Source organism: Peromyscus eremicus, chromosome 3 (genome assembly GCF_949786415.1).
Source record: "Peromyscus eremicus chromosome 3, PerEre_H2_v1, whole genome shotgun sequence".
Lineage (NCBI taxonomy): Eukaryota > Metazoa > Chordata > Mammalia > Rodentia > Cricetidae > Peromyscus > Peromyscus eremicus.
In genome coordinates, this window is record NC_081418.1 from 34,133,879 (window position 1) to 34,158,898 (window position 25,020).

At 40.6% G+C, this 25,020-nt stretch overlaps 1 protein-coding gene across 1 annotated transcript in view; it reads left to right on the top strand.

Moving 5' to 3' along the window:
* The window catches only part of Cped1 (cadherin like and PC-esterase domain containing 1), a 273,880-nt gene that overhangs the window by 216,906 nt on the left and 31,954 nt on the right, over nt 1-25,020 (top strand). The window contains exons 16-17 of the mRNA XM_059257422.1: nt 12,474-12,591; nt 19,690-19,826. Of these exons, the coding sequence (XP_059113405.1) occupies nt 12,474-12,591; nt 19,690-19,826 (255 nt within the window). The remainder of the gene's footprint in view (nt 1-12,473; nt 12,592-19,689; nt 19,827-25,020) is intronic.

A 25,020-nucleotide genomic window follows, 5' to 3' on the forward strand; every position in this document is an offset into this window, starting at 1 on the left:
GGGGATTTCTTTGGGCAGAAAGCTAATTGCACTTACATAGAGATCCTAGCTGAGTTCTTTCATAGCTAAAAATGTTTCAGGGAAAATCACGGCCTCCTCAGCAAAGCCATCTCTCTCCTAGTAATGCTGAGTTATCTTCAGCATTCGTGACGGCCACTTGTGAAACCTCGAATCAGCTCTCCCTAAGCAAAAGAGTTTGTTTGTAGAACTCTGTACTACTAACAGTAAGGTTAGGTAAAAACGTATTTAATGTTTTTCCAAACATAAATGTAGTTTATCAACAGCATTCTTTTCAACTTCACACCTACTTAATAAAGTCCCCCAAGCCACTATCTATTTTATGAAAAGCATGATGGGGATCCAGTGGCTTCTCTATGAATCGTACATCACTTTTTATGCAATAAACTTTAAAAGGGAGGCATTTAAAATTGAATCCTAAAACTTTATAAAATACCACAGAGGGTGTTAAATGTCATCACCAACCTATTGAACAATTTATCTTCTGAGATCAGTCTCCACTGTTGACCACACGGCCATACACACAGCTCTAATTCATTACCTAGGAAGAGGGAAAGGAACTCAGCATTAGGTCCTAGTGTCTCGAGCTCTGTCACCTGGGTTTGAGCCAGCATGGTAGAGTCTGCAGATACACTGGCCTTTAAAGCACCACAGAGTGAGCCACAATGTCGGATCTGGGCAGAGGTCAGCTGCAGAGTTTGCTAGAATAAAACCAAGCCTCTGACTTTAAAGGAGTGTAGCTACATTGTGCTGAGCCAGGCAGGGATATCTGGTGGGCAACAGCAGGATCTCAGAACAGCTGTTGACTAATCCAGACAAGTGTTACACTCTGGAGCTCAGCTCCAAAAGCCATGTGGCTATAGGTAAGAAGGAAGCAACTACGGGAAGAGGCATGGAGCCGAGGAGGTGAGACCCAGTGACATCTGCTGGGAGGAAAGAGCAACCTGGGGCAGACGCATAGCATCTGCCTGTTGAGACTGAAGTTGTAGAGACTTACAGATAAGTGATCTATACAGGCATACTGGCCAGACTTGGCTTTGAATAAAAGAGTCATCTCATCCCACACAGTGAGTTGTGACAACTGCTTAACTGTAATGATGAAATCACAGCCACAGCATTCAAGTTCAGGAAATAATGAGCTAATTAAAAACCCATGGGGAATTTAAGGCAAGCCAAAATGACAATCATACCTTGAAATTTTTCCAGGACACCTTCTTTTTTATCCAGGGTCACAGACTCTCAAGTTCTTTCATTAAAACAAGCTATCCTTCCATTTACATTGCATGCCAAGGACAATAACATATTTTCCACAGGGAAATGCCAGCTCCTCCCTGGGTATGCTAGAAGATAACTGACATTATCAAAGCCGGAACTGATATGGCTGGGTTGGGTTTTGAACAGGCTGCCACAGGGTTTTGTAACTGACACCATGTGCTTTGTGCAGCCCCTAAACACAATTTGACAAGATCCATTTCCAATCTGTTCCAGATCGTCCCGTGTATTTTGTGGCTAAAGACAAAGTCACAAACTAATTGGCACAGGCAGAAAGAAAAATTAGCCATTTATAAAACAAGGTTCAGTTAATCTGAGATATTAAGGATGCCTAGGCCTCTGAAGACATTGGTGTCGGAGAGAATCTGTGGTTCTGGGTCTTCCTCATCTCCACCTACATTTTTTTTCTTCTGCTTAGAAAGCCATCATCCTTGCTTGTCTTGTGAATTTCAAGACAAGTCAGGCTCCAACTGAAGCATCCCTTTATGAATGTACTCCTTCGTGCCAGCGCTGTCTGGAGCAATCTTCGTTATGACATTCAGTTCTTCTGCAGTACTGGTGTGTTTACATATCTGTTTTCCCTACTAGAACTCTGTGAAGACAGGGGCTGTGGTTGGCTCATGTAGATGTTAAACAAATATCTGTCCAGGCAGTCGATAGAGAAAAAAAAATGGGTAAATGTCATAAACGATCAACTTCTGTAGCCAGTGGACTGTCTTTCCATGATTTCATTGGAGAACTGAAAATGCATGATAGGTGAACACTGATGGAGCAGATATTGTCCTTCATGATAGACAATCTCAAAAAAAAATCGCTGTCCACCATGAAAATTAATTTTAAATCTTCACTTAATAACTAATTTTCTGAGGTGCCCTTATTCAAAGTAGAAATTACATGAGTGGTCCAGCATGAGTTGGAAAGGTGTCTCTTGAAGCTTAGTTTTCCACAGAAGGGGTGAATCTGGCCTAAATTATTCCTAGTCTTGCCTGGTCTCGCTTTTGACCAACTCTAAACGTTTTGAGTGCAGCTGTCTATGTTTAGAGAGGCCATCTGTAGCCATGAAAAGTCTTCCCTGATGAAGTTTTAATTGTTGGTCTGTAAGTGTTTCACAAACACAACCTTTGTTTTTTAGTACAGCGTGCTTTGCTTTGTTTTAATTTTCAGTCTGTGGAACATGAGTTTGAAGTCAGATAAAACTGTGGTTCAAATTCTAAGTGTTTGCTTATTGAGCTGTGTGGCTTCAGAAAAGCAAACTCTGCAAGCTGTTCTTTCCTCATCTGGTGAGCAGGGATAGTGATATCTGCTAGAAACAGCTGGAAAAATTCAGTGCAAGTGCCTACCCCAGGGCTTTATGTAACCCTGGTTTGTTATAAATGGAGTTCTCCCTCTCCCGTTGGCAACCTTCCAGGAAGAGAGCGCTCACAAAAGTCTAGCCCTTAAGATTGCCATTGCCTTGGCTCCTCTCAGCCAATGGAGCATCCTCCCACAATTCTTTATTTTTTAGGTTTATCTTGAATTATGTGCATATGTGTCGAGTATATATGCCTCTGTGTGGGAGTGCACACGTGTGCACTCAAGCCCATGGAGTCCAGAAGAGGCCACCAGATCCCCTGAGATGTGGTAATCATCAGCTGCCCTGTGGGTTATTGAGAATGGAAAGTGAGTCCTCTGCAAAAGTAGCAAATGTTCTCAACTCCTGAGCCATCTCATACTTATAATTATGTTTCACAGCTATTCAGGGTTTTTAATAAAGATTTTAATTTATCATATATGTGTCTGTTAGTTTGTGTGTGTTGGTACAAGTGCCCAAGGAGTCTAGAGTAGGGCTTTGAATCCCCTGGAACTGGGATAGTTACAGATGCTTGTGAGCTGTCTTGACATGAGTTCTGGGAATCAAATTCAGTCCCTGTGGGAACCAAACTCAGATCTTCTAGAAGAGTATTTTTAATTGCTGAGCCATCTCTTCAGACCGCAATGCTTAAGTTTTTAATTATTGGAATATGTTTAAAGTGAAGACGAATTTGAACCTTTGATCTTGCAATGTCTTCATAGTTTGGATATTTGGTTTTGAAAGAAATAGTATGTTTTCCTGAACAGAATTCATTTACATTTTAACATCCTTTGAGCTTAAGTGTTGATGAACCTCATGCCAATTAGTGAGAAACCTTTTAAAAGTTATTTGATGCTAAACTACTATTAACATTTCAATAAAAAGTAAAACTTCTGACTTCATGATGTGTAATATAATTAAACAATTCTTTTTCAGTATAATATATTATACTTGGTAGCATATATCTACCTAGAATAAATAGTGAAAAACAAGCTTTATCTCTACACTAAGGAGTTAGTATATCAACTGGTCATGTTCAGATGTCATGTGTTTATGGCTATGACAGACGAGCTTAGTTAGTAAGAGTATACTGCAATTAAGCCTAGTGTCTGAGGTCCATGCTGTGGGCTCTGTTCCAGAAATCAGTTGCATTCCACATTTCTATCCATCCATTAATGCAATAAACAGGCACTAAACACCTTTTATATGTCAGGCCTTACACTGAACACTTAATAAGTAGATTAAATATAATACCATTCATAGTTGGCAAGTATTTATTACTACATCCTGAAAAATAATTGTCTGTCATTTCATAGTGTTTGAGAATGAGCATAATTAAATATGAGTAAAATTAGACTCATAAACAAGAGAACCACATGCTGTATATTTGCATATTATCCCAAATATGTGGATCACTCAGTAGCTATAATTTGGATTATATTTTTTAGCAAAACTAAACTTTAGTTGTTGATCGCGCGCGCGTGCGCGCGCGGTATATTATGTGTGAGTGTAGGTGCACATCGACCATGGTGAACATGTAGAGATTAGTGAAAAATTTTGAGAGTTGGTCTCTGGCTGCATCTTTGCATCTGGGTGAGCCAGGGTAGCAGGCTCCTGCACTTCTGGGAAAGTCTTCTGTCTCTGCCTCCCTCTTGCCATGAGAATGCTAGGATTACAGGTACAATACTGTGGCTGGTTTTTTACCTAGGTTCTGGGGATGTAACGCAGGTCCTCAGTTTTACACAGCAAGTGTCTTTACCCACTGAGTATCTCCTTGCCTCTTGACTTGTGTTTTTAATGAGTGCAGTGATTATACTTTGTCTTCGTATCATTATTTATTTGACATGACATATAGTATAAAGTGAATTCTAATCCCTTGAATATGTTATGTGGGATAATGCTACAGACACCAAATCTTTCAGTGAAATTTAATACAAAACTAAAATTCGAGAACTTAATGTGAACTTCAAAAATAATTTAAATCTACTCAGAGACCTGAATGAGTTTTTTTTAAGGCATGGTTTACATGATTTTTATTTGTTTTGTTTGTTTGTTTGTTTGTTTGTTTGTTTTCTGAGACAGGGTTTCTCTGTGTAGCTTTGTGCCTTTCCTGGAACTCACTCTGTAGCCCAGGCTGGCCTTGAACTCACAGAGATCCACCTGCCTCTGCCTCCCAAGTGCTAGGATTAAAGGCATGCACCACCACTGCCAGGCTTACATGATTTTTAAAATGTAAGTTTCTAGCCATGTAAATATTAAGTAGAAAGTCATACTCAAAATCCATAATAGCAACAATGATAATACATCATTAACAATTACATGATAGTAATAACATGTAGAAATTTCTGTATGCCAGGCACTCTTCTAAGTTCTAACCCAATATTTCTGATAAATTTACTGGTTCTGTTTCCCCTGACTGCTGGCCCTGGGACCTATAGACAAAAAAGATGTTATGTGTCAAGGTAACTCCAAATTCAACATGAAAACTTACTGCAAAGTAAGAGAGGGTCCTTCCAAGTAAGAGAAGGACCAAAGCCTCAGTGGCCCATTGTCCACACTGTTTAATTCAGTGGCAGGATTTACAAAGACTCCTCACTTGAATATGGAGGGAGTTCTCTAGTCATCTTAGCTTTTACTGATCTTTAGAGAAAGTGCTTGAAATACTGGCTTTTTGGGAAAGATTTCTGCTGTGGGATGGTCTGTATGTCAAATTGCTCTGATTGGTCAATAAATAAAACACTGATTGGCCAGTGGCCAGGCAGGAAGTATAGGTGGGACTAACAGAGAGGAGAACTGAGAGAATTCTGGGAAGTGGAAAGCTGAGGAGGGAGACACTGCCAGCCACCACCATGACAAGCAGCATGTGAAGACGCCAGTAAGCCATGAGCCACGTGGCAAGGTATAGATTTATAGAAATGGATTAATTTAAGATGTAAGAACTAGATAGCTAGAAGCCTGAGCCATTAGGCCAAACAGTTTAAATAATGTAAGGGTCTGTGTATTTATTTTATAAGTGGGCTGACAGAATGCCGGGGCATGGCGGGACCTGGAGAGAAAATTCTCCAGCTGCAGATTTCCCTTAATTATTATCTAGATGCAATATGTTCTATTTTCGAGAATATGTTTGAGAATAGGTTCTAATTAGAGGGCAGCACAATTTTGGCTGGAGCCCCACTGGAAGTAAGGTTTATTTAGGGGTCAAAGAGTCAAGGGTTTATAAGCCAGGTTGGGGTATCAAGCCCTAAAATGTTTCATGGGCTTTGGCTCTTGTTGCTTCTAGTTGGTTCCATACAAATATGCTAATCTATGTTAAGCAGTACTGCCTCTTTCTAAGCAGGGAAATATCTGTAGACGATGCTGTTATTTATGTTTCCTGGCATCTTCTCTTACCATTTCAAAGGTATTGGTCAGCTGTATAGCTGTGCTAAATATTCAATGGGTTCTTGTATTTGCTTTAGTCTGATAATTTACTCTGTTTTCATGTTTATATCATAAGATACTCTATGAAAACAGTGGAAGAATTGGTTTTGCTCACAGCCAGTGTCGTCTGTGACAAACTCAATAGGACATGACACCCGGCAATGGGTGACTTCCATGTGTGGGTCTTCCTGAGGCTCCCTCACTCTTTGGCGGGCACCCCAGCATCCCTCAGTCTCTGAAAGCAGACATGGAAGAAATCAGCACTGCAAAGCTAATCTTGTTCATAGACATTTAAAGTTTAAAGTCCTTCAAGTATAAAGTTCCACATGTCTCAAGACCATCCCATGTGTGTGTGTAGAGGTGTGTTGGTATATATTCCCCTAATGAATGGAGATGGAAAATATCCAAATGGCCCAAAGCTGGTATAACTGCATGTTTTATTAAAAAAGTTAACTCTGTTGGTGCCACTCAGACAGAATATTCCCTACTAAAGCCACATTTTTAAAGACTTCAATCTGGCCTGCCTGCTCACTGGACAATTTACTAGTGAAAAAAAAAAAAAAAAAACAAGCTGAAATACTTACAACAGCAAGTATTTTCAGTATGACTAATCAATGTCTTCTTGGCAGGACTGGTAACTATTTAATATATGGAAAACATCCATCGTGTTTATCATCACCATTACTGGTAAGCACACATTGGCCTACAGTTGTCTTTAGAAACATCTCTGTGGCCTACAGGCTATTTCCAGTCATTGCTATTTCAGCTTTAATCTACAAAAGACAGGTTTGCTCTTTGAAACAGGAAATAACCTTTTCTTGATGTTGTTGTGTTGTTGTTATTGTTTTGACTTTTCCCAAACAGATCCAGATTCTTCAAAGTGCAACAGAGTGCAAAGCAGCACGTTCAGTTCCAGCTCTGTACCGCTTTGTTCACGAATCAAAAAGGGCTGAGCGCTTTCAGATATCCAAACATATAAATTCAGTTTTCCTTTTCATTTGCCTTTATATCTACCCTTCTGGATTCCAGCTGGAACCAAAACCAAAAGTGCTGAGCGACCACAATAAAGACTGCCTTCCTTGGGGTTTCTAGATCCCTGGAAGTGGGAAGCATTAGTCATTCACAAGCCCCGTACCCACAGATTTTCCAGTCTAAATCCTACAAAGCCCAGAGACACATGTATGTTTCTCAGTCAAGACTACAGGGTGCTCTTCTGAGTGGACCTCAGCGTTCAGTACCACAGTGACCCTCCATCTCAGCTTATTTGAGGTCTAAGTTGAAAATAAAATTTCATATTAGTTCAGAGATGTGGAATGCATGAGAAATATGAAGTATTCCAAATATTGATATCATATTAGTATATTTAATGGAAAATAATGAATTCATCTGCTTGTAATTTGTTTCAGTTTCCCTTCCTCCTTAGTTTTTGTGGACCAACTTAGAATACTTTCATAATGCAATGTATGACCATATTCCCCTTGACACTTGCTTAGAGAAGAAACACAGTGGTCTCACACTCGGTGATGGTTCTTCACTGTGTGGATTCAGATGTTCTATAAGAGGTCCAGGTCTTATAGAGGTAACTATAGCTATAATGAGTTTGTGAATGCAATGGGCATGTCATTCCCAGAAGACAGCATTTCACATCACTCTTCCCCACCATCTGGCTCTTACATCCTCTCTGCCTTCTCCTTTGTGATGTCCCTTAAGCCTTAGGAGGGGATTTGACAGGGATGTGCCATTTAGGCCAAATATATTCAACTGTCACTTAGTCTCAGCCCTTTGACCAGTTATGAATCCCCGCATTAACCCCTCATTAGCAAATTAAGTATGCTTAGTTAATGTTTTTTGTTATATTTGTGAATAAGAACTTTTACAACAATAAAGCCTACTGCAGAGAGAAGTATCTCTGGCCAAGGTTGAGAACAACACTAATCTGTGGGTTGAAGCATGTATAGAGAAGGCAATTTGACAACATATGGATTTGGCAATACAGCAGTGGTAGGTTCCCCCACTTAGGCCCTTCTCCTAAGTCATGGGATTTGGAATAGGGTAATAGTACCATACATGGAGAAGCCCTCAAAAATAAGCTCAAAGCGGTTGGTTACCCTTATAATCTTCATGCCGCTATTGCACCAATGGGCATATCTTGTCTGGTAGGTTGGAATTATAGCATGCCAGGCTCTCTGTAAGATATGATTACTTTTATTTCTCATTTATCTTTGTTCTGATGGTCTTTTAGCTGGAACTGAGACCCATCCTTAAATGAATCTCTTTCTTATCATTGATGCCATACATTGACATTATTTTCAACTTGGAGCCATGTTTAAATTGATTATCACATGCCCACAGTCCTGCTAAATAATCACATGGTTGCTGCCATGAGCTCACACCAAATTCAGTCCATCTGTAGCTTCATCTTGACTAACCAAATTCCAACTGGGGTTGAGGTGAAGGTGGAGCAAAGCAGAAAAAAGACTACACCTTTCCCAGAAAGCCTCAACTCAGGTGGCAAAAGTAATGTTCTGCTCTATCTTTATGGACATCATCAATATGCTAAGGCGAGGTAGATGAGTTTTAAAGTGAGGTAGACCTGAGTATAAATCCTAACTCACACATCATTTCTCTTTTCTTATCTCTAAATTGGTCAACTGCCATGAGAAAAAAATTACCTAATATGAGGGCTGGTGTAGAGAAGATGCTAAGAAATGCATAGTGATTTCAACCATTATTATTGTTATCACTATGCTTCAGTTTCATACTGGAGTGTAGTCAAAAGTTTTCCTGTGTCCCGCCTGCCCAGTCCTATAGGCATTCAGACCCAAGTAAACACACAGAGGCTTATATTAATTATAAACTGGATGGCCTGTGGCTCTAGCTTCTTGCTATCTAGTTCTTATAACTTAACCCATTTCTATTAATTTATAAGTTGCCACTTGGTGGTGGCATTACTAGTCTGCTGGCATCTTGCTGCTCCTTGGGCAGTGGATAGTGTCTCCCCACCGTCTATCCTTTATTCCCCTGTCTCTCTACTTGGATTTCCTGCCTGTCCATAAGCTTTCTTGTCATAGGCCAAAGCAACTTTATTTACTAACCAATGGGAACAGCATATATTCACAGTGTACAGAAAGAGAATATGGAGTTTTTGTTAATTTTTTTTTCACAAGGAAGGCATCTTAGAAACTCCAACTAGCAACTGATATTCATCCTAGTATTCATGGAGCAGACAAGTTACTTGGTGCATATTTGACAAATTAAGTATGCTTACTTAATGTCTCTGATTATATTGTGAATATGGAACTTTTATAACAATAAAACTCTGCATGTCCTAAATATGTTTATGACTGTATTCATTTAAGTATTGCACCAAGTTATGCTTATTTATGGTGTAGTTTTCTTTAATAGGCATCTGAAATTTGAGCGACATTCAACTCAGGACATATGATCTTATTTTTCAGTATGTGTTTAAGATAATCATCTTCTTGCCAAAAAGTTTCACAGAAGAACTTCAGTCAAAGTCCTGGCAAATCTCGAAATCTAAATTCTTCCTTTTTTTTTTTTTTTTTCATTTTACAGTACTCATCATAGAATATCAAATCTTGCAGGACACCTTGAATATTTCTCAGAAGACTCTTATGGATTCTTTAGAAAAAGCAAAATTTATACATAGAATAAATAAAAATAAAGTTTAAAACAACAAACAAAAAATAAAAATTAAAATTAAAACAAAAAAAAAGTAAAATTTACTTTGTTTATGTCAGGAGTTATCATTCTCTGATGATTTAAGCAACAGTTTTATCCCCAACAATTTCCTAAGTGCTTCCTTTAGTGCCATTTAATTTTTGCTGTGTTCTATATTTAGAGGTCATCTTTTATGACATGTCCTAAATAAAAGAAATGCAAGTGCTTTAAAAAAAAAAAACTTTCAAAAAGACCCTAGGATGAAGTGCTGTCAGCTAAACCCACACGGTGTCCTTTCTCCTCACAACTGGAAGACAACAACACGGCCTTGCTCCAAGGAGCACACAGACACACCCCATGTCTTCCGTGTCCCCCACGGTGCATGTAGAGCTTAACATTATACACTTGCATGTCTGTTGTGTTCCTAGCTACACTGTATAGAGACAGAAGCTGTGAGCATAGAAGTCAGTCTTCCTGTCCTCACAGCAAGAGGTTAAGTGATATAGAAAGTGACCATAGGACAATAAGAAAAGAGCAATGCCATACACACACACACACACACACACACACACACACACACACACACACCCAGCCTCAGAGCATCAGAGCCAGCTATGCAGAAGGGGCACTGACAGTCAATGGGAGTGCAGGGGGAGCAGACAGCTGTGGATGTAAAGGCACAGAGACAACACAGAACGGTGTCCTGGACACACCAACAGCTGTTTGAGTCAATACTTGCAATGCAGTCTAGAGAATGGGAGCAGGCAGAAAGGAGGGCTAATAAAATTTGCATGTAGGAAAGACGTTTAGCAACCATACAGGAAATGGATGCATGGGCTGGCAGGAGAGACCTGTGAAGACGTCAAAGCAATTCCAATGGTAAATAAATACAAGTGTGCAGGTCCACATGGCAGTAACGGAAGTCAAGAGGGAAAAGAAGGACACAGTCTAAGCAAAGGTGTGGAGATTAGTGGGATGCTGGGGGAAATGAGGAGAGACTGGTAACAGGCTTGACCTAGAAATTGGGGCTCTTGTGAGCTCCTGGGGAGCTTATAGGATAAAGGACAGATTTTGGGATGGTAACCTGTAAGGTCAAATGTAGCTGTTTTCATGAGTGACCCCAAACCGACTAATAGAAACTGAAGCAAGCATTCTTTTCCTCTTACATGCCAAAACCTCCAACAGCAGAGGCTGCAGATCAGGGGAGTCAGAACTACATCATCACAGCTCTGGCCTTTCCCTCATATCACATAATAGTCGTTCCAGCTACCACAACCCTGTCCTGAAAGGCAGGGTGCCAAGAAAAGGTAGAGCAAAAGAACAAGCTCTGGGGGCCACTGAGGTGGCTCAGGGGGTACGGGGTTTGCTGCCAGGACTGACGACCTGAGTTCAGTCCGGGGGTACGCACATGGTGGAGAGAGAGAACCATTTCCCTCAAACTGTCACCCAAGCTCCCCTCAAGACGTCCTCTGGCCTCCACACATGCCCTGTGGCATGCACAGCCATATGTCCCTCCAAAATAAATTTAGATTAAAAGTCATTAGAAATCGTTTTTTGTTTTTGTTTTTGTTTTTATTTTTTAAGAAGAAGAAATTTTACATCAGAGAAATGCAGGCTTCTCAGCACCTCAGCTCACACGAAAGGCCGCTCAATGTTGTAAGATAGACCAGAGTGCCTGTTATTAACTTCCTTTTCCAGAGAGGGAAGTAGGGAAAAGTGAAATCCAAATAGATCTGTAACCCCAACTGTGGTATGTGTCAGTTATATTTCTTCTATAGTTTTTTTTTTCTTTTATTGTGAGATCTGCAGAGTAGCCACTGAGTTGTCTCTACCTTTTCTGCTCCGTGTTGCTTCACGATCACAAGAAGGCTGCTCATCCTTTAGTCTCACATTCGCATCTCAAGTGAACGAAGATACAGAGTGACAAGAAACATGTTTCACTGGGGACTCACATCTTTTCCAGAAATCCACACCTGAAATTCACGTACAGGTTTTGGACAACAGCTCTGCCTGTGACCAGTTTTTTCTACAGGAAATGTTGGGAAATAGATTTGTTTTAAACATAGAGCACATAGCTACCTCCAACAGCAACAAAAAAAGTTGAAGGAAGGTAGGAAGGAAATAAGGGTGGTTATTGTGCAGGCACCTAAGACAGTCGGCCATGGAACTTGAGGTCATGTGATGCGATTCCTTTCTCTCCTCTCTCTACCTGTCACCATTTTGTAATGAGAAAGCTAGATCACGGGACTCAATATCACAGCCAGTTAGCTCATGGTATGGCTAGATCGAAAATTCCCAAGTGCAGTGAGCTCTTTCCAATGTGTCTCACCACTCTCTTTTTCCATAAAATGAGCACGCAGTGTACCCAACTATGTGGATAAGCCCCCTTTCTGACACCCGCTGACTTTGTACTCCTTTCATCCTTAAAAGTTACTTGCCACAGAATATCCGTGTGTGTGTGTGTGTGTGTGTGTGTGTGTGTGTGTGTGTGTGTACAAGTGAAAATTGTATGTGTAGATGCACATGTGTGCGTGTAGATGGGCATTCATGTATGGCCACATGCATGCAGATGCCAAAAAAAAACCATCAGCATTCTTCTTGAGGCAAGAACTTGGCCTGGAGCTTACCAAGCAGGCTGTGCTGGCTAGCTAGTGAGTCCTAGGACTCTGCCTTGGGTCTTACTATTTATGTTTCTTATCATGGGATCTGTTAATGATGTGACAGCTAATCTTTTTTTCTAATTTTAATGCAGGATTGTGGTTTATTGATTAACCCAGAAGAAACCTGTGGGTTGCAGCCTATTTCTTCAGACTACATTGAAGCCATTTCACAGCCTGAAATAGAGAGTTGTCTGTCTGGGGACACTAAAGGTGATTACATGGATAGCCTTTCTCTAAAATAAACCCCTTAGTAAATAAGTACATGTTTAATTAGTCTACCCTTGTTTTAAACAAGGATTTTACTTCTTACATTCACATAAACATCAAAACATACTATAAATGTAAATGCATTGTTTTTATATTTGAAACACTCAATTAATCAAACCTTGTGCATGCTTCATTCCTAACCCATAGCCATCTAGAAATTGCAGATCAGAGGTGAATTCTGCCCAGAGCCTTCTCTTAGCTTCTAACTCATTTCCTAACTCTGTGCTTTTCTTGCATCACAGTCTCTACAATTAAATGAAGTATGTAATTCCTTGTTTAGTGTCGTTCTTCTGAAGATAATGGTTTCATGAGGGCAGGAAGTTGGCTTTTTTTTCACTGTATTTTTTATTACATTTTAATGTAATGTGTTTGTGTGCCAAAGCGTGCACGTGAGGGTCAGAGGACAGCCTGCATGAGTCAGTTCTCTCCTCTCATCATGTGGGTCTCTGGGAACAAATCCGGGTCTCCTTCACCCATTGAGCCTTATCTCCAGTTCCCTCTTTTGTGTTACAGCAACTCACTACCTACATGCCTAATCTGTACATAATTCACACATGGTGGATAGAAAATAAATGATGGGAAAGGACCACAGCTATCACTCACATTTTGAGCATTCATATGAGTAGGGAGATGAGGCTATCAGACTCAGATTACAGCATTCAATCTTGCCTGAGCCGTGGCTAGACCTGCAATGAGACACTTCTCTAACTCCACTCTCTAAATCTTCCTCCTCTCAATCTTCTTCAAGCAGGGAAAGATTAAGACTCAGGGCATGTGTTCTTCAACTGTCCTGGTTACTGTGCTCCATCCTGACCCCAGCACTGCCCTCCTCAGAAAGGCCTGAGAAAGCACACACAGCTGCACTAGCCTTGCCGTGAACTTCACACGGCAGCTGGAACAGGAAATGAGTTTCCCAAATGAGCAGGGCAAATCGCAATTTGGCATGCAGTTAGCAAACGTGGGTATGTCCCATTCTTGAACATGTGTTCTAAATAATCCACTCCAGTCAGGGAGGGACTGGTATGTTAAGGAGGGTCAGGTGCCATGATCTGTGTCTTCCTGTTGAAGGGGACACAGACTCAGCCTTCAAAGGAGACACCTATGTGTCCAGCTCAGCATCGTTTTAATCAGTTGACAATTTACGGCAATCGTAAAACAACTTAATTCTACTCAGTTGTACGACAACCAAGTCAAAAGCTCTTCCAGTCTAAGTTCATGACACTGGCTGCTCAGGAGACAGCGTGTGTTCTAGCCTGTGAAGTACGCAGTCACGTCAGCTGGGCTCTGGAACATCTCTGTCTGAACTTTCCAGTGGGGGAGGATGTCACGGGGAAGCAGCCTTCTGATGCTTAACTGCATGGGCTTGATTTGGTACACTGTTAAAGGCCCTTAGAGAAGGCCCCACACTGACTGCCATGCTTTGTAGCCTGAAATTGCAAGACTTCCTCCTCCCTAGAGTCGCTTCCCATCTCTTCCCCGCCTCTCAACTCCTTGTCTCACTTTGTGCTGATAACCTCGCTTTGGGATTTCCAACTCTTCTCCAGTCTGTTCTGCTCTCTCCACATGCTCTCTTCCTATCATTTCCTACCATCTGATGCCGTAGCCTTCTCTCTAGCAAGCCTCTCTCCGCCATATTCCCAGTGTAGCCTCTCTGTGTTCCCAGAGCAATTCAGGCATGGTATTACCATCATGTTTTCTTCCTTCTCTTTCAAGTGTGTCTGAGACCTGTGGTCTCCAGAATGGTGTGATTTACACCAGGAAGAGGAGGGAATAGCACAGAGCCATCCTGGTGATGAAGCTAATAAAGATGAAAATATACGTGCATCTGCTTTGTATCTAATCATTTTTATTTTCATGTTTTATGAAGGACACAATATATAAACACAGAAGTCTCTGCATATCTTTACAGTGTGCATATGCTAAGACATCAAGGGCACAAGAGCAGTGTGTTTTTAATGATGGCTTCCTTAGATTAGATTTCTCAAGAGCATAAATTGTCCATACTTGTCTTCCAATATCTAATAGAGAGTAAAGAAAAAATGCTTTACTGAACTAAACCAACATTTAGTCCTTTTCTTCTTCCACAGAAGTCTATGACACAATCAGGAAGATAGGAGAGAGAGAGAGAGAGAGAGAGAGAGAGAGAGAGAGAGAGAGAGAGAGAGAGAGAGAGAGAGAGAGATTACTGAAAGGCCCACAGACTCTAAGATACTGACAAAGCCCAGACAATATTTTTCTAGAATGTACTGTGTGTTCTCAGAGATAATTCCATTCTTCATAATAGAACTTCCTTGGTATGAAGAGAGATGTTGTCATGGTAGATGATGCTGGAATGAAATCTACTTAGAAGTTGTCTGTTTAGCTAAACATTCACTGGCCCAAAAAGTTATTTTAATAATGTGATACAACTATTTAGCAAAACAGGATCCAATCTTTTTACCTGTAATATAATAATGCCAAACTGTCTTTTTCCAATTACACTAGCTTAGATAGTTTTGAATCACTGCATTTCTTTTTTATTCCTAAAAATAAAATAACAATTGGAAATAAGGTAATAATTGCTTAATAAAGTAAAGTAATAGTTCTGATTTGGAGAAAGGAAGTATGTATACAGTGATCATTAAATAATAAAAAGCAAACCTCCTCAAATCATAATATATAAACAATGAAAAGATTTCTCTATAACTTATTTTTACTAAGAAGTGTGACAAAACTCTAGTATTTCTAATATTTATAATGTAGGCTTTTTTATTCACTAAAAACCCTTTATTTTATGAGATTCTACACCAAAATTAGTATTAGTATGTACATGGTTTTATATCCACCATGTTCCTAAAAGACAAAAACATTTTTTCTTCATGATACCATCCAATATGATTCACTCAAGTGGCTGAAATCTCATCTGCATTCAGCATAGAGCTCAAACTATACAGAAATGACTTTTCTGAAAGACGGCTTCATTCCTCGGGATGTCATTACTTAAAATATGTATCATATTTTATTTCAAAACTTACAGCTTGGATTCATTCAGTGTTTAAATATAAAACACGGGGCTTATGTCCTCCCTATTTTGACAGTTTTAGTGAAGGGCTGGTGTCATTTAAGATGTCAAGAATCCCAGTCTCACAGATGTTGTACAGATGGCTACTTCAACTCACTGTAAATAAAGGCGTTGCTAACTGATTCAAAAAATAGAAAAAGTCGTGGCTGCATAAATGTGTAGTAGTATGTGACATGGGTGCTAAGTTTGCAGAGACCAACCAAGCCTCTTTTTTATGTATGTAAGACTTAATGCCCCCAAATGAATTGCATCCATGTTTGAGTGGTTCCTGCAGATCACTGTTTTTCCTTCAGAATGGAAGTAGCCATGGAGGGCCTCAGTTTGTGGAAAGTTAGCCATCAGCAAGGTTGGGGAACAGAGAGTGATCTGGATACATGATGCTCTTTGAATTGCAGGGATCTGATTAAAAATAAATAAACTAATAAATAAAACACTTCCCTAACATACCGTTATCCTATCAGAAAACTATTAACCACAGTCTTTACCAACACATACACCCACTGAGTAAACTCAACTTGAAAAAAAATTTTAATTGTTTTATTTTATGTGAATGAGTATTTTGCCTATATGGATGTGCACTAAGTACATACCTGGTGTCTGGGAGACCAGGAACCAGAGTTACAGATGGTTCTAAGCCACATGTGGGTGCTGGGAACCAAACCCAGGTTCTCTTCAAGAACAGCCATTAACCACCGAGCCAACTCCTAAATTCAACTTTTTAAAAATAAAGAAAGAAAATTAAGATAATCAGATAATGGAGGTTCTCTCAAAATAACTATTGGGTCATATGTCATTTTTGACTAATGATTTTGGACTAAAAGTGACCTATAACATGATATCAGAATGAACAAATTGGAGATTCTTGATTATGGTCGAGCTCTGGTATTGAACTCACGTCCTTCACTTACTGATGCCTTCATTTGCTGCATCTGTGAAACAGGAGTGTGACAAGGAGCAGCTCTGAGTTCCCCTCTAACTCCATCCCAGGTGAATCTGCACATCCCCTGGAGGCAAATCTCTTCCCTTTGCCATTTAAAGCCCTCTATGTCCCCTACATCCTCTGTTCCATTGTCTCTGTCTCCACCTGCACACTGTGGAAACCACCCTACGTGGCAGACCCTGTGTGTGCAATCTGTGCAGAGGCCAATTAGCCTGCCTCATGCCTACCAGGCTCATCCCTTCACTGTTCACAAAACATCATGCTTTCAGTACTTCTGAAACTCATCTCTCAGGAAAGTCCTGTTTCCATCCAATGAAATTTCCAGAAAACCCTCTGTTTCCACTTTATTATGAACCACCATGGCATACTTGTGGTTAGGACACAGGACTAAAATCTATCTATGGGCAGCTAAGCACCAGGCACCATGGCAGGTGCCTACATATTTTCCTTATAAAGTAGTAAATTTAATCATGAAAATATTAAGTCATTTGTCCAATTGAAACAGTGAGCTGCAAACTTGGCTTTGCTACAGAACCATCTGAAAGCATTTATATATATAGTTAAATCTCTTACTTAATTTTGCACCAGTGTGCACCCTAGACACAAGGATTTTAAAAAAGCTTTCTGGGTCAGATTTGCAATCAACATTGAGCTAACTGGAGGAGGCAGAGCCAGGGGACCTGTGTGTCTCCACAGCCCGAGTTATTTCACCATCACAGACATTTCTACTCAATTTTGCATTACCTATCAGGATACTGCTCTGATCTCGAATATGTAACCCTTGAATCTGAATATCAAAGCTTTTTTCTTAGATTTAGGATTATAATTAAAAGTGTATTGGTTTACATATTAAGGCAACTCCACATAGTTAAAAGGGAGGTTTATTTTGTGGGGTAACTTACAAGTGAAGGGACAGGTTACAGGGTCTGGGAAAGGTGTAGCGCAGTCCAGCGGTGTTCTCTGGAGAACTCTGCTCAGTCTACCTCCAGCGTCCAGGATCCAGGAACCAAGAGAGGTGGCCCATCAGGATCTCGGGTCTTCAGGGGTCCTCTCTTGGCTCCGCCTTGTAAGCGTGACAGTTACCGAAGCCTCAAAGGGGGTGGTACTTCTAGGTCAAAGCTGGAACAGCTACCCACTACAAAAGTGTGGGCCCCAATTGTTCAGCTCAAATCCTTGTTCCACTCCCTTCTTGGAAATCAACAGAGTACTTGCCTTCCTGAATTCCAGTTGGAGAGGTGGCAAGATAGTTCTGAGGGTTAAACATGTTAATATGTTAAACCTCTTAAATACAGCTGGCATATAAAGAGTACTAGCTGTTTTCATATTCCTGTGACATTTTAATGTTGTAGCACCTAACACCTCACCAGGCTCAATCCTTGATGCCTGGAGTTACCACAGTACACTGAACGAGTAGTCTACACAAGGAGGAATGTAATGATGGTGACCATTCCTGAAGCTGAAAGTATTCATGTGTAGACCCTGGATAAGGCCATTTTCTGAAGTTCTCTTTACATTTAAAAACCAGAGCAAAGAAAAAATGTGTGTTGAGAAGGACGTGTATGCCTGCCTTCCGAGGAATTTTAGTGCTGTGTTCCTGTTTCAGCTGACACTCTATCTGCTAAAGTTACTCTTACGTATATTTCTCTCTTTTCTTGCAATTCATAATTTCCTCCCATCCTTTTCCTTTTATTTTTTTCCCTTCCCAGCTTCTTTCTCTTAATATGCTGGTGCTTTTTCCCCTTTCTGTGGCAGATCTGTAAAGGCCACGCACTATGTTTCACTTTATAGTTTATTATTTACAGCCGCTTCAACACACACCAACACTCGCATGCACAACTCTGACACCCCTGAGGTCATGAATGTAATAGGTACTATATTCACATCCTGAAGGTTGAAAATCTTCCCACTGCAATTCATATCACACTGGAGGCTTTGCAAACAGCACCACAAATCAGACTCAGAAACGGTAGAAAGTTTTATTTAACATTTGTCCTGAGGCTGGAGAGATAGATCGCGCGGCGGGTACATGCACTGGGTGCATGAACCTAACAATCAGAGTTCAGTCCCTGGGACCCATGTAAGGAGCCTGGTGCTGCATGGCTATAACCCTGGAACTCCTACGGAAAGATGAAGGGTGGAGACAGGGGACCCTCCGGAAGCTTCCAGGCCAGCTAGCTATCCTGGAGAAAGCCATGCAGCAGGGGAAATATCAAATGAGACCCTGCTGCCTCAGCATGGTAGAGGAGAGAACCAGCTCTGAAAAGTTGCTGGCGACCCCCACCCGCAGTGCACCCCCACAAGACAAATAAATAGCTTTAAATTATTTTTTTCTTTATTAATCCAAAATCAGAAAAACTCTGCCAGTAACAACAGGTAGATTACCACTACACTTGAATTTAAATACATTAGCTCACTGCGTCCTCACACCAAATCTTCACATACTACTCACCTCATCCAAATTACGAGGAAACCAAGAGGACACAGCTATAAAAATGAAAATAACCACACCTAAAGTGCCATCAATCAAATGAAGGGAGAATAACCAGTCTTGAAAATTACAAATTATCAAAATACTGATGTATCTCTCTTCTATTTAAAATTTCTTGAGCATGGGGAACATGTCTCTTATTGTACAGGCAACCTGGTCATGTGTCAGGTTGATGAATGTTCGAGGCCCACTGACAACCTGGGGACTCCCAATCATCTTTAGTCCTATTGAGGTTCAAAAGCAAGTTAATGGTTGAGAGTCACACAATCACCTGTTTCCTTTGTACTTACATAGTTTCATGGGACAGAACTCACTTCCGACTTCAGCATGAACTGTTATTTCACAACATACTGTCATGTTGCTCCTCTGCTTGATTGACAGGAGGCTATACATTTTTCCCATTGGGTTTATTAGATAACAATGGTCTTCTCATGTTAATTTCTGTAGTTGTGTGGCATTGAGTTCTGTACTTGTAAAGTGTAATTTCACCAGCAGAAGCTAAGTGAAGAAACTAACCAGCAGAAACTAACAAAGTCTTGCTGTGTCTTCCAGGCCAGTGGATTGTGCCTTGCCTTAGTTGTTCAGACAACAGGACTTGTGACTGGAGAGAAATAACCTGGCAGCCACACAACTGCCACCATGACATCCTAACCAAGTCAGAACTTCAGCAGTGCCTGCAAGGAAGGAAGGTAGGTTCTGCATTCCTCTGGGGAAGCCTGGGGTTCTTGCCATATGCAGGACTGAAGCCAGACAATTGCATGTGCTAGACCAGCTCCTGCTCTCTTGCAGATAGACAAGGAAAACTAACTCTGTGTCACTTGGCTTTTTGAATCGAGTGTAGATGTTATCACAGAAGAACTTCAGTAATTCTTGCTCACATGTTCATTTTTCTCCAAATTAGTTTATCTGGCAGATAGAGGATATTAAAGTCAGGTGCTGTGCTGACCCAATTCCATGCTGTTTTTCCAGCACAAATCAGAGTAGCCAGCCTCATCATCGCTGCAGCTCTAACAGACACCGCTGTTGAAACAGACATCTGTAGCTTAATCCAAGAAGCCAAATGCTCCTGCATGCAAGACTTCTAGAACTTATCGTGTGTGTGGTGCTGTGTTTACCCTCTAACCTTGCTGACCTTTCTTCGCATTCCTGGGCAGGTCTCACGTGGACCTCACCAGGCTGACACTCCCTCTATTGAGGCTCCTAAGCTGATTTCTTGGACATGCAGTTTCTTCTTGCTAAGCATGCTCTGTCTAGGTAGAGCCCGGCAGAACTCTCAGACATGCGAAATTGACACATAGACTGAGATGCTTGGTTGATATCAAGTAAGTAATCTTAACCAGATTTTCAAAGTGCTTTCTATCAGATGGACTTATCCTTATGTACCATGTGTAAACTCTCACATATGGGCAGGCCAGTTTCAAAAGCTGACTTTTAAAACAGCATAGTATGGAATGCATGCCAAATTTTCTGTTAGTATTTAGCTTAAGAAGAATGTGAACAGGGAGGTCTAGGGCGGGAAGATAGATGTGTTTCTTCATTTCAAGAGAAGGATAGCGATGCTCAAGATTGAGAACATAGCAATAATTAAGAAGCGATATTAGTTAAATGTTAAAGGAGAGAGCAAGTAAACAATGGTTTAGAAATGTGTCAGCAGTATTAGCTGAGCCTTTTTTCTGTGTAAGGAGTAGGTCACCCGGCAGGCTTTAAGCATTAGGGCTAGGGGTGTGTTTGGTTCACTACAATAGCCTCATTGATGCATACAGTTTGTGATATGTAATAATTATTTAATGAATATTAGTAGGACTGGGGATAGAGCCCAGTGGTATGAACTTACAATATGCAAGGACCTGGTTTTAATCCCCTGTACCATTGATCAATCAATATTTATTGAATAAGTAAAGAAATGAAAATCTTAATTATTCTTAATCACAATTTTATGAAGTAGATGTTATAAATGTTGTCTACCTGAGAAAATTCAAGTTTTCAGAGGTGGAATTCACTGGTAAAATGTGTGAGCTACTGTGACTGCATCGGTAAGCACCAACTTGGACCATGCATCATCTGCATCTTAGAACCGAAGCGGTATAACTGACAGTCCTGCTTGTCACTCCAGACAGCTCTATACCCAGAATTCCATTCTAACCTCAGAATCCAGAGGACTGGGCACAATTCCAAGAAGATGTTGCAGTCTATTGACCTGAAAAGCCATAGAGGCAAATACATCACTGAATTACATAGCTTTGTTTCTCGGGCTCGTTTTCTTTATCGGTAAAATGATAAGTAACTATGATCTAACCCTCCACAGTGGATTGACCACCTCTGTGGAAAGCTATACTATAGTCTAATGCCATAGACTAGGTAGCTCCAACAGACAAACTTCCCATAGTTCTGAGCTGGGGAGTCTCAGGTCACTGCCAGTTTCTCATGGTTTTTCTTGTGTCCATCCATGACAGAAAAGGTGCTGAAATTACCTCCTCTTTTTACACAGACAACACCACCATCATAGGGGCTCTACCTTTATCACCTGGTCTAAACTAATCACCTCTACAGTGTTCCACCTGGGTGTGGAACCACTCGTGGATACCATCACACTGGGTTTTACTGTGTTGACGTACAAATTTTTGTAAGTCATAAAGAGCCTATAACATTGTCTCTACTAATTACAAAGCTGGTAATTAGCAACTCTGTAAGGCGTCATGAAAGGGGGATGTTTTCTTTCCTGCTTTTGAGAAAGATATGTTATTATGACACCTGAAAACCAAAGCTTATAGACATGAGACATGACTTGAGCAGAGGCCAGCTGACCAGCACCTAGCACAAAGGGCTTACCAGAGTGCCTCACTCAGTCTCAGGTTGTGCTGATCAGCACACTCAGAAACTCACACTTGCCTCCACACTGGCATTGCCCTACAGACTTTGATTTGTTTATCAGAATGCTGATTTAGTTTATATACAACATTAAGCATTCTCCATTTTTAGCAAAGAAGTGACATAATCACAGTCAGAGAAAGGCCATCCCATAGTGGTACAGGGACTGTAACAGAGGACATGAGTGCCATTTGACAGGCTGTTTAATGAAATTTTAAAATGCAACACTGAGAGACAAAGCCAATATAAATTATATATATATCAAGCAATCCCATCAATATAAAAACTAATGCATACATACAAACCTGCTTACGTAGATGGAAAATTTCTGGACATAACAAAGATGCATGAATGAAGACATAATGTAGTGAAGATACAATAGACTCTATTAAATAGACATCAGACATCAAACTCTGACTTCTACGCACATATACATGTGCACACACACCAAACACATACCCACACTTATACCACATACATACAAAGCAGGAAAATAAGTAATATAATATTTTATTTTATTAAATACATGAAATGCTGGCTTTTGCCTCTCTTTCTAATGTGTCAAATAGTCAAGAAGGCTTTAGTCATACAAAATATTATGTTAGCATTGCTACTCAGAAAATCACTTCACAAATGTATAAAGATAGCAAGGTAGAAATGAGATAGGATGATCCTCAGACTGGCATTCAGGAAATCTGAGCCAAGCTCTTATTCCACCTGATAAAGTAAGTTCTATTCAGTAAGCTTACCTGCTAATTCTGCTGCCCATCTGAGAAATACTGCACTGTCCATTATGCCTAAAGTGTTAGCACAGGCATTAGAATTTTCCCAGGGATCTGCCCTGAGAAAATCCTTCCCAGAGTCCTGGGGAAGACACTATGTCTAGCATGGGATTATGTGAGGGAAAAGAATTTATGTACACCATGCTCTTTTGTCTGTTTACTTTATTTCTCTGTAACAAACTTCTATCTACACAGCTTCAGTTCTGTTCTGACACTCAGTTCCTCTCTGTCCCTTCTTTTTCTGTCCCCTCATAGCCTTAGTAATAACTAAGCTCTTATGCTTATCTTCATCCTCTGTCCCTTTGTCCTCCGTCTTTCTTCCCTCTTCTCCTCTCCTGACCTGATTCAAATTCACTTACAGTCTGCAGAACTTTTCCTTGGTCCTTACTCCTTGGCCTGAGCCAGTCTGCCTTACCACCTACAGAAACTCTGCCTTGCTCTCTTCTCTGACCAGACCAGGAATTCTGCTTCTGTCTTTGCTGCACCTGGTTATGCAAAAAACTCGTTTGTCTTGAGTCAGTAGCTCTGGCATGCCACTAGGCCGGAAGGAAAGGGGTGGTCTGAGCTTCATTTGCACAAGAAACAAAGCTATGCATCTACAGTCCACCTGTGTCCTAGGCTCTGTAGGGGTGTTACCTAGTTCAGATCAGCAGTAGGTCTGAGAAGTTATACTATTTGACTTATGGCCTAGTAATATATGAGTGCACAAGAATTTCATAGCAGAAAACAGCTGATATATTAAAAGCTGAATAACACCAAATATTCCCTGACAAATGGCTTCCCTCTAGGAAAATTCCTTGACCTTTCTAGGTATAGCTGTATTATACACAGCTGCATCTCTATAATATATTCTTGCAACACATGGGACAGAGTCCCACAGATCATTTACAAAGTTCTGACTGTGTGATGTCACACTGTTCATTCATTTATCTAATCTTTGCTGAGCTAGGAATCTGCTCTAGCAGAGTACAACATGATCCTTCAAAGAGCTGGATTTCAAGTGTAAGGACCATTAAAAGAAGTGTTCAGTGCCATAAAGCATGATCATTGCAATGGCAGGGAGAAGGCCAGAGGCAGGTACCAGATCCAGACTGGGATGGTCTGGCAAGGTTGCCAGAGAAGAGGCAGCCAGGAAGAAAAGTGTTTGTAATTAGAGGCCATCTAGCTGTCGTGTTAGTTTGAAATAGCTCAATTGAGATCTAAAAACAATTAGGCATATTCATTTTCCCTGAGAGCATCTACTGTGAGAATCCTGTCATTCAAACCAGGAGGTCTCTTGTTTCCCTTCTGCTGAGAGAACTAGTGGAAACGCATGCTGACAATGGGGCAGGACTGTGCAGGGGAGGACTAAGGTGGGCTGATGCCCATACTTGCATGTACGTCAGCTACCTGCATTGTGCATCACATGCAAGTGAGACCTTACCAAAGCCTGCCCCTTTTCTACCAGTTTTACCTACCTGAAGACTGTTAACTCATATGAAAACCTCAGATTTTTAACAGTGAAAATCCACAATTTTAACTATTGCCTTGAGAAAGAAGTTCGGACATACTCTATCACAAGAAAAGCAGACTTCTGAGTCCTAATTCTGGCAAGCTGCAGGTTTGGGGAACACGTTACACTGAGTCTTCTTTCTCTGAAGAACCAGATATAATGGCAACAGGATTTGACTAGGCTCCTGAGAATTATTGGACAGTTAGACCCCCAACAAACATTCTGCTTCCTTTAGATTCTCCACATAGCTTCATTAATTCTCCTTGTGCTATTGCCATTTCCCTACTGTTCACACCAGTGGATGCCAAGACTGTACTTGGAAACACAAGCTTACCTGGAGGGAAGGAACAAGACACAAATCAGTTGAGATTTGAAAAGCAGCTCAAATCACCAGCATCTTTGACCAAGAGACTCACTCAATGGCAAATGAGCACCTTGGGCATTTTCTTTCATTTCAGCAATGTTGAGTAGAAAAATCACAGAATGACCTCTCAAGGGGAAAGAGAGGACAAGTGTCAAAATACCTGAAAAATTCATTTCTGTACAAACATGTGTGCAGGGGTGGAGGGTAAATGTGGGACTCCTATTAAACTTGACTTCAAACTAATTTTACCCAAGTGGGTTTTTCATCTGTGTTTGTGTGTGGGTTTGTTTTTGTGATATATAATAATAATTATGTTGAATCAAAGTAAAAATCAATTGAAAAAACTAGGATGTTAATCATAACTGCATTTCTCCAAA